The following is a 14,066-nucleotide window of genomic DNA, read 5'->3' on the forward strand; positions in this document are numbered from 1 at the left end:
TAAGAGAAAGGCTATTTGGAAAATGGATCCTAGAAGTTGGTTTATCTCATATTGTTGGACCTTGAGTCTGAATTAGGTTGTTTGGTTGCAGCTGGAAGTTCTACTGTATTTCTTTTGATTCGCTCTGATCTGTAATATTTTCTAATAACTTATGAGGTTCAAAGTAAGAAGGAGGGGGTCATATATGTATGCAAAGGGTAGACAACATGCTCATGGCTATTACTATATACAAGTTCTGCACTTATGCATTTCATATAGAAATCCTGCCTATAGTTTCTACACTTTTACATTACAAATCCTGCTTATAAGTGTCTGCACTTCTGCATATCATATAGAAATCCCACCTATAAGTTTCTGCACTTCTGCATATCATATAGAAATCCTGCCTATAAGTTTCTGCACTTCTGCATATCATATAGAAATCCTGCCTATAAGTTTCTGCACTTCTGCATATCATATAGAAATCCTGTCTGTAGGTTTTTTCTGCACTTCTGCATATATAAATCATGATTATAGGTTTTTTGCACTTCTGCATATACCTCCACTATTAGGCAAATAGTTATAGGTCAAAAATAACAAAATGCATCCTAGATACTATGTCTATAGGACTCCTACACTTTCATAATTGTTTTAGACCAACGACGCTTAGAAAGCATGCCTATATGAGTAATTAACCGAATCTGAATCATTTGCAAGTCTAAAATCAGTAGTAATATAGTTTAATATTTGCAGATCATTTTTTATATATATAATTATTAAGCCTTCATTAAAATCAAAGTAAGCATCGTTAGATATCATGCTTATAGGTTTCACCTAGGCAAGACATGAGGTAGTTAATTAACTGCATCAGTCTTTGATAATTACAACCAGTGGAGGCCTAATTTGGACTTCTCATCTGAGAAATATGTGATAAATCAGCCTTCCCTAATGCTTTTAATTCAGACCATAACCAGTATTTGTAAGTCATGCTAAACAATTTGTTTCTTTAAATGAGGAGGCCCGTTTGAGCCCTTTAAACTGTTATGTGTTCTCCAATACCTGCCTTATATGTTTTGATTGTCGCACTAGAATTTTATCCTTTTAAAACTTTGAAAAGCCAAATATCCCTTCCCTTTAGGACTAGTAGTCCCAAATACCTACGGGACTAATAGGATTAGGGCGGGTACTAGCATGCAATAAGTAACGATATTATTCCGCGCTTAATACCTTAACGGGGTGGGAAAGGGTAGATATGGATATGATGACCGGTGCGCTAATACCACGTGTAACCTCTCTTCTGAGGAGTGATTACCGGGTATTGCATTGATGTCCATATTATTTGTAAACCTAGGACACCCTTTCCTTTATTTGTCTATTTTATTCTCAAACTATTTCTTTAAAATTTCTGCTTTCTTTACTTTCGTCAAACTCTCAACTTGCTTGCAATATTATGTGAAACCCCCCTTTTATTTGAGACTTCTATTTGCTTACTTGTTATTCAAAGTCACAATTGTAGTATGGCCTGGAACCACACTAGTGGATCTTGGAGGGTGCCTAACACCTTCCCCTCTAGATAATTTCTAGCCCTTACCCAAACTCTGGTTTTCCAACTCGAACTCTTCTTTAGTGTCCTAATGCACTTTAAACATTAGGTGGCGACTCTTCAAAAACCCAATTCCCAAGAGGGAACGAGTTGTCCTCCCAAATGTCATGAACTCGATTTCGCTTTTTAGAAAAAAGGGGCGTGACACATGTCCTTCAAGATCAGAATAGTGCGCTCAGACTGTCCATCCGCCTATGGAAGAAATGCGATACTCAGCTCGACTCACGTGCCCAACTCACGCGGCATAGCTCTCCAAAAATGCGATGTGAATTGTGTGCCTCGATCAGCAATGATGGAAATGGGCACGCCATGCAGGTGGATAATCTCCTAGATGTAATTTGAGCCAACCGCTCTGATGAATAGGAAGTCATCACCGAAATGAACTGTGCGGACTTAGTTAACCGGTCCATAATAACCCAGACTGCGTCATATTTCTTCAATGCCTATGGTAAGCCTACCATAAAATCCATAGTATTGCACTCCCAATTTCACTCTAGTATCTCCAATCTCTAATTCAACATATTATGGTGCTCGTACTTCACCTATTTGCAATTCAAACTCCGAGAGACACAAGCAACAATATATTTCTTCATTCTCTGCTACCAATAGTGTTGTTTCAAGTTACGGTATATCTTTGTGACCCCTAGGTGAATGGAATAGCACAAACTATGAGCCTCCTCAAGGATGAACTCTCTCAACCCATCAACATTCGAAACACAAATCCGGCCTTGAAGTCACAGAACACCATTATCACTAATCACAACCTCCTTGGCATAACCCTATTGCACCATATCTCTCAACACCAATAAGAGAGGATCATCAAACTGGCGAGTTTTAATATGCTTCAACAACGATGAATGTGCCACAACACAAGCAAGAAATCGACGAGTCTCCAAAACATCCAATCTCACAAATCAATTGGCCAAAGCCTGAACATCCATGGTTAGTAGACTCTCTGATGCAGGTAAATATGCCAAACGACCCATATTCTCAGCCTTCCTACTCAATGCAACTGTTATAAGTGGGAATTTTGACTACTTATTAGCGTCTTTTAGCTTTTGTTTTAGTCAAAAGTATTTAATTGTATTCCCGAAAACTGATGAAATATGCTTAATTGTAGGAGTATTGGAACTTGAGCCACTAAGATGAAATCTAACTCAAGAAGGAGTGATCTGAACTCAAGGACAAATCAGGCACAAAAGCTCAAGTGCATAACGTAAATTTCCATTTGCGACCGCAGAATGTGAAGGAAAGTTATCAGAGTGCAAGTGCCATGTGTGGCCGCAGAATCTATGCAAGAGTTAAAGTCCAAACAGTCTCATTTCAAGGTCAAAGAAATGTGGATCGCACAATTATTGTGCGGCCACAAAAGTCAGCTACGCGGCCGCACTCAAGAATATGTGGTCTGCAGAAGAGCCATGTGCGGCCGCACCAAGATTTGTGTGGACCATAGAACATGTCAGAAGCGCCGCATTTCAGAAGTGTGCAGCCGCAGATTCAACTCCTGTCAAGACTAAAGTAAGTGTGACCGCACATGGAATTGTACGGCCGCAGAACCTCCGAAAGGGCATTTTGGTTCGAAAATTCCAGCTTTGTATAAATAGAATAGTTTCACGAAATTAGGTCAAGTTTTGAATATTAAAAGTGTTGTAGCCGTTTTTCCTTGCTTCTTTAGGCAACGTTAGCTTATTTTTGTGATTCAACATTGGATTTTTATATTTTAAGCTTTCAATATGAGCTTTATTATCTTTTCTTCCTTGTTTTCTTTTATACCCACTATGAGTAGCTAGATTTTTAACTAGGGTCATGACCCAACCCTAGTGTATAAACCTAATGGGTGTTTTATTTATTGTTCGGTGTTTGTTATTTAGCCTTGTTCTTGCTTTTTATTGTAGAATTAATGATTGCAAACATTAATTCATGCCTATTTAACATGGTCTTTACTTGAGAAAGAGAAACTTTGTCTAGGAAAACTTGGATAACAAGAAATTGGGACAAATTCAAGAGAGTGATAGTCCCAATTAAAGGGTTGAACCTAGAGATAGTAAAGTCCGACTTGAGCATTTTATCAATTGTTCTGCTCAATACCCATTTGGACTTGAGAAAGCCAAATTGGGAAAAATCACTCTCTTATCGAGAGGTATTGAGTGGGTACTTGAGTGTTGATAGTTATAATACACCCTGACCAATAAAACAAGCTTTAAAGTTTACAACCCGTTAGGCAAACACCTAGGTGAAGGTCATAGCTCTAGGCCTTTTTCATTATTTAAAAATAACAAAAAAAAATACAATTTCTTAGTTTCAATTATTTATCTTGCAATCTTAGTTTAAATTAGACCTAGAAACAACCAATTTTGTGGAAGTGTAATCTAAGATAGTTCAAGCTTATTCACCATAATATATACTCTTAAATCCCGTTCATATAGCTCCCTGTGGAATTCAACCCCGACTCTCAGTTGGGTATTACTATTGCATCGACTATTTCATAACCTCAAATAAAGGTGTGACTTGGACGAGATCAATTTTTGGCGTCGTTGCTGAGGAGCTAAAAACGGATTTAGCTATATATTTGGTTTTGTGCATGAATTGTCTTCTTTTCCTTCCATGTTATTAATCTTTTTTATGAAACAATTGTAGGTGCAACAATGGCTCTCAACAATAATGATCCACTCGGAAACATGCCTATGGGGGATGTGGACGTGAAATATGACCAAGTTGAAGAGGTTCCTTTTGAAACTCAAGCAAATAGACGAGGCCGACCGCCTCAAGACAACGTTCCCCCTCCACCCCCACCTCTACCAAGAGAAGCTCCACACCGGGTGTTGCCGAATAAAGGATATGCATGTGCCATAGTGTAACCCCGCATTAGGGCGGGCAACTTTCAAATTACAAATCTAATGCTCACCTTGCTAAAGCAACGGGGATTCTTCAATGAGGCTCCATATCAAAATGGATACAAACATTTGAAAGGGTTTGTGGACACTTGTTGGGGAAGTAAATAGACAAACGTCTCCGAGGATGCTTTAAGGTTGAGGCTATTTCGTTTCTCTCTACGGGGGAAAGCCTTGGATCGGTTAGAAAGATTGTCAAACCATTATATCCATACATGAGATGAATTGGCGGAGAAATATATTTCCACGTTCTTTTCTCCCAAGCATATTGCTACTCTTAGAGACGAGATTCTAGCATTCAAACAAGAGCCAAATGAAACGTTGCATGAAATATGGGAGAGATAACGAACTATGGTGAAAGAGTGGCCAAACAATAACATGATGGAGCCTGTGATTCAACAAACTTTCTATCAGGGGATCAATACTTCCAATCAATTCATGGTCAACCAACTTGCCAGTGGAAATTTCATGACAACGCCATATACGGAAGCTTGTGATATCCTAGATAAAATGGCAGATACTTCATCGACATGGAAAAGTAGAACAAATGTTTCTCAAGGTGATCCAAACGTGATTCACCTACTTAAGAATTGCATGATCATGGGCAACCCATTGCCGAGTTGACCACCATTATGAATCAATTAGACAAGGCTCAACTTCAACAAGTGCAAGGTCCTAAGCAAGTCAATGCAATAGAGATAGTTAGTATGATGGTGAACAAGAGAAGGCAAAAGGGTCCACAAGTGCAAAACTGTGTGGAATATTATGTGCAAGAAGATAATGGATTTTATCAAGATGAATCTTACAATGAACAAGAGGAGGAAGTACAATATGTGAACAACTTCCAAGGGCAAAGAAGCAACTCTCAATGCTCGAATCAACAACAATGGCGGCCTCAAGGTAATCAAGGGAATTGGAATTCTAGAAACTAAGGTAATTGGAATGGTGGTAACAACCAAGAGAATTTGAACAATCAAAACAATCAAGGAAATTAGAATGGTCAAAATAACCAAGGCAAATGGAGTGGAAATAATCAAGGATATCAGGGAGTCAACAACCAAGGAGGGTGGAACAGTAACCAAGGCAATCAGGGGTCGGGATTTCAAAGGCCCCCGATGTATCAACAACCAAGCAACTCGCCTCCTTATCCTTTCCATGGTTCAAGTTCTTCCAACAATGGATGGGAAGAATTGAGAACATGTTAAAACAAATGATAGAGAAAACTGCCGACTTTGATGCTCAACTAGCCTCAGACAACACATCAATTCACAACCTGGAAGTTCAATTGGGGAAAATCTCGCATGCTTTAAACACTCATCCTAAGGGAGAACTACCAAGTGACACGGTGGTGAACCCAAAGGGTGGGAACAACACGGAACATACCATGGCCGTTACAACAAGGAGTGGAAAAGGTGGGGATGCAACCACCTCAAGTCAAAAGAAACTTGTGGATGATGAGCAAGTGATACAAGAAGATGAGATCCCGAACAACGATGTGCAAGCAAATGATGAAGTGAGGACTGATATTGATGACAATGTGGAGGAGACTCATGAGGAAGTGAACCTGTCTAGGGAGCACATTGCTGACATACCGGAACCGATATAGTGAAAGGCTAAGGCACCAATGCCTAGGTCTCCTCCTCCATACCCTCAAAGGCTTGCCAAGCAAAATGGCGAGAATCAATTCAAAAATTTCATTGACTTGATGAAGATTCTATTGATTAATGTGCCATTGGTTGAGGTTTTAGAGCAAATGCCCGGTTATACAAAGTTCATGAAGGATTTGGTGACAAAGAAGTGGTCAATGAATTGTGAAACATAAAGATGACTCATCAAGTGAGTGCAATTGTGTACTCAATGGCTCCTAAATTGGAAGATCATGGCGCTTTCACTATCCCTTGTATCATTGGAAGTGCCGACTTTGCTAAATCTTTGTGTGATCTTGGGGAAAGTATCAATTTGATGCGCTATTCGATTTTCAAGACTTTGGGGATTGGGCAATCAAGACCCATATCTATGAGATTACAAATGGTCAATCGTACCATGAAGAGACTGTTGGGTATAATTGATGATGTGTTGGTTCATGTTGATCAATTCATTCTTTCGGTGGATTTTGTTATTCTTGATTGTGAGGTTGACTATGAGGTGTCGATTATTATTGGTATACCTTTCCTTGCTACGGGAAAGGATCTAGTTGATGTTGATGCTAGAGAGCTTATTTTCCGGGTTGGTGATGAGAAATTCGTTTTCCATGTGTGTAAATCTATGAGGCAACCCAATAGTAATGAGGTGCGCTATTTCATGGACTTGGTGACTAATGTGATTATTGATGAAACAGGTGTCGTGATGAATGTGGATGATTGATAAGTTGGTAGTTTACCAACTTATCTTGTCTTTAAACCTAGATTTTTGTTATGTTTGAGTGATACAATCATGTGTTTAATGTCGTTTACTTTTATAGTATAGGTTCTATGTGATTTAGAAGTGATCTTGAAGAAACCAAATGAAAACGAGTCAAAAAGAAATTGAAAAGAAGAAATATGGAAAATGGCCTCAGATGTCGCAATTGCGACATAGCTGTGGGAAATGCGAAGAAGACAGAATTCGCAAATGCGAAGAAAGACTTCGCAAGTGCGAAGCTAGGTCAATCAAGCTATGTTAGCAAATGCGAATAAAAAATTCGCAAATGCGAAGTTAAACCAGGCAGTCGACCTTCGCAAATGCGAAGTCTTGATCGCAAATGTGAAGGTCAACAGGAAAGTCAATGTTCGCAAATGCAAACTTTGGTTCGCAAATGTGAAGATCGCGTTTCAGCTCTGGTACTTTTGTAGTTTCACATTTTTTTGCCCCAAACCATTTAATACCCGACTTAGCTCATTTGTAAAATATCTTTGGTTTATTTTCAACCCTTAGACTAGAGAGAAACAAGTTTGGAAGCTAGAGTTCTTGCACACACACTTGGATCTTGAAAATTTGAAGCTTTTGGTTGGGAATTTCTTACCCATTTATGTTCATCTCTTCATTTCCTTACTTTGTATTTTATATCTAAGTGTGTAGTATTTTTTCCAACACTTGAATCTTGTTTATGAGAATATTCATATTTAAAGTGTGGATTAAATATCGTGTTGTGCTTATGTATGGAACTAATTTTTATTTATTATGAAGCGGGTTATTATTTATTTAATTATTCTTTAATGTTTCCAAAGAGATTAGCTAACTCTAGGACTTGCCTATTAACTTCGAATTAATTTTGGAAAAGATAATTCGGGGTTGGGAAAGATTAATTAACATGAACTTGAGGCTTTAGCCCTCACTTTAGAGATTCTACCTAGGGATAGGATTGAACAACTTGTAGCCATAATCGGGTGTGCTTAACCTCTTAATTGTTTTAGGGATAATTCAATTAGGAAGTCTTGTTAGTCTTCGGAAGAAATTAATATAGAATTATTACCCAAGGCTAATTAACATAAACTCGCGCATATTTGTAAAATAATGAAATACATTGAATCGTTACTTGAGTGTAATTCCCCGTGCATCCATACTTGTATCCATTGATCATTTTACTTGCTTTCTAGGTTAGTTTTTATTTTCGCATTTAGCTATAATATTTTTACAATCACTTTTCTAAGTGTTTGGAATTGCATCATAAGTGATAATTCTCTTACACTCCTAATCACCTACATATTATTATCTATGGGATTCGACCCGACTCATAGTTGGGTAAACTATATTGCATGCGACTGTGTCCATTTACTTTTTAGTAGTGGATTTTGACTTCATCAAAATTGACGCCGTTGCCGGGGAACAATTTGGCGCATTTAGGTTATTTGAGAAATAAGCGTAAGTGCTTTGGTCCAAACTTGTGAATATTTGTGCAATTATATTTCTTACCTTGGTCTATTTTTCTTGTTTTTTTTTGTTTATTTTGTTTTGAAAAATGGAATCATATAATGAAAATTGGTCAGATGGTAGTTGTTCATACTTAGATGACCCTTGTCCTTATTGTGGAGGACCACACTCGTGAAAACATTGTTTAAATTCTCCCGGGGATGGATTGTGCGCACAATCTCAAACCCATAAGTGGAGTATTTGTGATACGTTTGGTCGTCAAAAGGGTCATTGGGATAATTGTGCTTATTTGTCCTTCCCTTCCCCAATCGCCCGCTATGATGATTCTACTTTTTGTGATGAAAATTATAGGGATGGGGAGGTGTAAGAAATTGAGCATGGTCAAAATGGAGTGTTCAAGCTCATGTTAGAGTGTCTACTTGTAGGAGGAAACAAAGAGCAAAGTGCCTTGGAGGAACTTTGAAAAATAGTCTCCAAAATGACTCGGCACTTGAAAGGTTGAACTCACAAATGGAAGAGATGCTTGAAGCTTTAGAGGTCCAAAAATCCTTGGAAGTGAATGATAGCCAAGAACTTTCCTTATAGATTGAAGCCGAAAATCCTTCTTTGACACTTGATCAAAACCAAGAAGAACTCTCAAATGCTCAAAATGAGAAGATGATGCTCATGTTGGAGACCATTCTTGAAAATGAGGAGAAGCACAACTTTGCACTCGAGGACTTGAAGCAAGTATTGACTCAAAATGATGATAATATTTGTACTTTGGAAGATCAAATGAAAATATTGGTTGAGGCTCACTATGCCCACCAACTTGAGAGTTTGGAAAGAGATCAAGAAGAATCCAACTCCGTGGAAAAAAGTGAGCTTTACTTTGAGGAATCAAGAATTGAACATCTGTCAACCGACTCTAATCAAGAAAAATATGGAATTAGAGTCAACTGTGTAGTTGAAAATATGGTTGGGATTGACTCTAGTCCGGGAGAAAAAAGGGTGTCAAAATCCGGGAAGAATTGCAATTTGGAGGTTTGAGGTCGCATTCCAAGCATTTTTTGACATTGAAATTGTGTGGTGATAAGGGAGTTAAACTACATGAGTCAATGAGGGATTTCTGTGGAGGAAAGACAAAGGCCATACATCTTACAATTTGAGGGAATAAGAAGGCAAAATGACATTCGTCACATGAAGGCCAAGAAATGCAAAATGAAGAAATTAAAGTTTGGCTTGATCATCAACTTACCACCCCCCCCCCATGGTCACTAGCTTGATTCCAAGTTGGGTGCCAAATTTATATCGTCAAAGTGGTGAGAAAAGCGGTAAAGTGATTTGCGTCGTGCCACGACGTTAAATGCGGCCTTTGGTGGGAGGCAACTCATTGTTTTCAAATTTTTTTGGTCATTTTTAAAATTTTCTTTTTTAGAATAGCTTAGTATATTATTTTTGACTAAACTGCCAAGTTTTAGAATTTTTGCAGTTGATTTGAGTAGGTTGGGGTGACGGAGAGCAAAAACACCCAGTAGCTAAAAATTGAAGAAGCACCTGGATTTGCATTTGCAAACCTGGCCCAAATCACAAAATTGAGGAAAGGGTCTCATTTACGACCTTTGCTGAAAGTTGAAAGTTCGCAAATGCGACCTCTGAGGATTTAACTGGGTCTCGCTTTGCACTTAACAAAATTGCAAACATCTTTTGAGGCCAAAAAGAATTGAACGACTGGTATCTCTCGCTCTCCCAACTTCGAAACTCCCTCATTTTCACTCCTAAGTGCAAGCATCCAGGTATGAGAGCTTAACCTTTGCATCATCTTCTTATTATTCTCTCCGTTATTTCTCAAAACTTAGGTTTCAAATGGGTAAAATGTTCTTCTGTCAGAAATTGTATAAAACATTTCAAATCTTATGTTGATTTCTGGGTGAGGTTGGTTGAGAGTGTAAGCCTATTTTTTTGCTGTTAAAATGGGGAAGTCTGAGTACCCATGGCCTTGTTAAAATAGGAGTGGTTTTGTGTGCTTCATATATGATCGATGAAAGGCCCGAATGAGATTCTTGGCCCAATCATTGATATCTTTTCAATTCATGGTTGTGTGTGAAGTCTATTGCATGATTTTGTGCTTAAAAATTGATTGGGTTATCTAAAAGTGTGCTTTTGTTCAAAAACTTTTGGGGCTTGGGACTATTCTCTAAGAAAAGATTGGCTGGGGACGACAAGATCGCAATTGTGATGGCCTCTTTGCATTTGCGAAGAGGTAGTCGCAATTGCGAAAACTCTCAACTTCGGCCACCTTCACAATTGCGAAGAAGTTATCGCAATTGTGATCTCTTGGATTTTCTGTTTCCTTCGCAATTGCGGAGAATTGACCGCAATTGCAAGCTCTGTTGCCTTCACAATTGCGAAGAAAATGTCGCAATTGCGACATCAGAGAGATGTGAGTTTTAGACTTGAAATCCTGAAATGTTTTCTAAGGCTGGGTTTTGACTGTCCAATCATTTCTTGACCATATTTGAATCATTTTTCAATGTTGTTCATAGCCATTCCACGTTTTCACTCCAATCCTTTGTTTACAGGTACCGTAAGCTGAAAATGAGCTCTAACTCCGACAAATCCCGGAATGACAACCCTTTAGAAGAGGAGGAGAATTATGACCAACACCAGTTCTTGTCATTGGAATGCAAGAAATGGTACTATGCTAAGCTGATTTCAAAGAAAGTGCTATCAGAAAGGGGTATAGCACTGGATAAAGTCCTGGAATATCTTTCCAAGTTCTATCAGAGGCTTGTAGACAGGGGATCGAACTGTTTTGCCGCCCAACCTTGCAGATCCAATGAGCAATGGGTGAGGAAATTCTATGCAAATCTTCCGGCCATCAGGTTAAAGAAGCCAAAGATGAGGATTCGCGGAAAAATGGTACATTTCGGAGCTAAAACTATTAACCAAGCCTATCATCTACATGACCATGACATGGCCCCATTTCATGCAAAAGATTGTGCCTCAGGCGAGTGGTTTGTTTCAAAATTGTGCCCATATGTAGATGTTCTATGGGCAGCTAAGAAGAGAGGGATCACATCCAAAGAATTTACTACCCAAGCAAAAATATGGTTGGCCATCATATGCAGTCGCATCTCCCCTGCAGGGAGTGTATGGAATGTACCAGTGACGAGAGCTCAAATGATAGCCTCTATTCTTGATGGTATTCGGTTCAATGTTGGTGAAATTTTCATAAGTGAACTGAGGGAGTATCTGACTCTTGGGGGTCAATCATTGATGTTCCTGTCTCTCATCACTGAGTTATGCAACCTTGCTAGAGTTGAGGAGGCTCCTGGAGACAACTAGATTGATCCGTGAAAGCCTATTCAACCATTGAAGAAAAGTGGAGAGGGTGGCGCCGTCAAGAGCAAAAAGAGAAAGTTGGGATCTTCTTCTCAGACCGATTAAGGTAGCTAGCCATCATCTTCTGCAGGAGGACCATTTGCTATGCTTTCTGAGGAAATGCGGCTGATTTACAACCTAGTAGTTGGCCTTCCACAAGGACATGGGGAAACATCTGAGGGACCCGATGCATACATTTCAAAGAAAGAGTTTCAAAAGTATCTTGATGATCAGAAGAAGCAGGGGGGTCACCTTAAGAAGCTGGAGAAAGAATACATTGATTTGGCCACGACTCACGGTAATTTGAGCAATTCTCATGAAAAACTAGCAAATGCACACACCAAGATAAAGAAAAGGGAGAAAACGAGAGATAAATTCTTCACCCGCATATGGAAGGGTGTGATGGGGTTGTGGAAAGTTCTAAAGCCTTAAGACCCAGTGCCATCGACCGAGCCAGAATGTGATGATAATGCTCCAGTTCATTGGTCCGAGGAAGAAGAAGGAGAGGAGGATGCGACTGAGTCCGATAGCGAGGCGAGCACTTGATGCAGCATTCAAGAAGCACTTTCCACCATTTTACTCTATTTTGTTTACTTGCACTGGGGACATTGCAACATTTCTTGTTACGGGTGGCTTCTTGTATAACTGTTGATCTTTTATAACTGTGGGTAACTACGGATATGGTAGATTGGTATTTTGTTTATTTTCATGTGATGTTATTGTATTTTCATGTGATGTATTATATTAGTATGTTTACTAGCTTCTTGAATTTATATATATATATATATATATATATATATATATATATATATATATATATATATAGTATGATTTATTGACTTGATGTTTATTAGCTTCTTAAATTTTTTCTACAGTATGTTTTATTTTGGTGGCGATATCCTTGGTTTTCTTTGTACCGCGGTTCTTTTTCCGAGGATGCCAATTTTCTTTTTGAACCAGGTAATTGTTATTAAATTTTTGTCGACTTTTCCTGATGATGGATAGCTAGGAAACTTTCTTAAGGGAATTAGTCTTGTAGTTTAGATATAATTTTTGTTAATTTAGGAAGAATAAGTGGTTTGAGTTGGAATTTGTGCCCATTGGCCAATTGGTGGCTTTCTTGGTACCAACATGATTTAAACCTCGGCATATGAATTTTTGATCTTTGAAAAAGAAAAATGATTGAAGTAAAGATCATTGTCATGACTTTTAGGCTCAATATTTGGCTCTTTGATTCACTAAATAGCTTATTATGTTATATGTAACTCATTTGAGTCATTGGTTTCAATTGGATTTTGGATTTGTATTCCACTTGAATGTTCATGTGCCATGTGTGGTGAGAATTATTGTGAGTTCTTTTGCATCATTTGTAGTCTAGAATAGAACCGGAATATGCTTCAAGGTGAAATAGACTAACTTGGTTTGAAAAATGATATTAGGCTTTCCTTGGACCGCTATTGCGCCTTAAAATTTCATATCTTTACACATTTTCCCTAGTCAACCTATTTTGAGCCTTTAACCTTTTTCTTTGGCAACCATGTTACAAACTTTAACACATTATTTTTTATTGATTTATGTTTTGGCACCCAACCTCCCTAAGTACTTTGAAAGTATAAACATAGGCTAAAAGCTTATGTTTGGGGGTGAAGATGGGAAAGTTGTGATGTGAAAGTTGTTTAAAAGGTGAAAGGTAATTAAAAGAAAAAAAAAAGAAAAAAAGAGTAGTTTTTGAAAAACAAAAAAAAAGGAAAAATAAGGAATTGTGAATAAATGGAAGACTATGTGATAAAAAAACAAAGAAAGGGTAGAAAAGTTCTTGAAGGAAGTGTATTTTGATTATGAATATTTGTAGTGCTTAGGGAGGTTTTGAGTCACTTTAACAAAAATTGTGCCCTACCTTAACCAAAATCCTCAACTCTTTAAGTCCTAATTGATTTTAAACCAAGTTCGTCTATATTAGTGGAGAAATACATGAAGGCCAAGTCTATGGTACTACTTGTATGCATTTGAACATCTCTATGAGATAGAGTTAATTCTTTCCATTTGATATCTCATTTATGTTTTGAATTGAAATTTATGAGTGTGGGATTCTCTCTTAAGTGTGAGGGCACATGAGATTTGAGTTGTGAATTTAGTCACATTTTCAGTTGGAAGGAATGAACAAAGGAAGTTAATTGTGATAAAGAGGCAAATTTGAAGCTTTAGTATCATGACTTGATTGCTACTTTGATCTGCATAATGTTTGAGTACTTGAATTGTAATGAAATTCATGAGAAGTTTTTGGTAATTCATATGCTTTGGGTTAATTATTGGTACCAATCGAAGTCATATGTTTGTACTTACAGTAGACCTTTTTGACTTGGCATGGTATTGATGCATTA

At 38.0% G+C, this 14,066-nt stretch overlaps 1 protein-coding gene across 1 annotated transcript; it reads left to right on the top strand.

Annotated features, from left to right (window-relative positions):
• Nucleotides 1–6,297: 6,297 nt before the first annotated feature.
• LOC104249365 (uncharacterized) lies at nt 6,298–6,837 on the top strand. Its single transcript, XM_009805776.1, has one exon. It carries the CDS (start codon nt 6,298–6,300, stop codon nt 6,835–6,837), a length of 540 nt encoding a protein of 179 aa, XP_009804078.1.
• Nucleotides 6,838–14,066: the final 7,229 nt, after the last annotated feature.

The sequence above is a fragment of the Nicotiana sylvestris genome, chromosome 2, assembly GCF_000393655.2.
Source record: "Nicotiana sylvestris chromosome 2, ASM39365v2, whole genome shotgun sequence".
In the NCBI taxonomy this organism is placed as follows: Eukaryota; Viridiplantae; Streptophyta; class Magnoliopsida; order Solanales; family Solanaceae; genus Nicotiana; species Nicotiana sylvestris.

Excerpts from the sequence above, each read along its gene's own strand:
- LOC104249365 (XM_009805776.1), top strand. The coding sequence starts at position 6,298 with ATGACTCATCAAGTGAGTGCAATTGTGTACTCAATGGCTCCTAAATTG.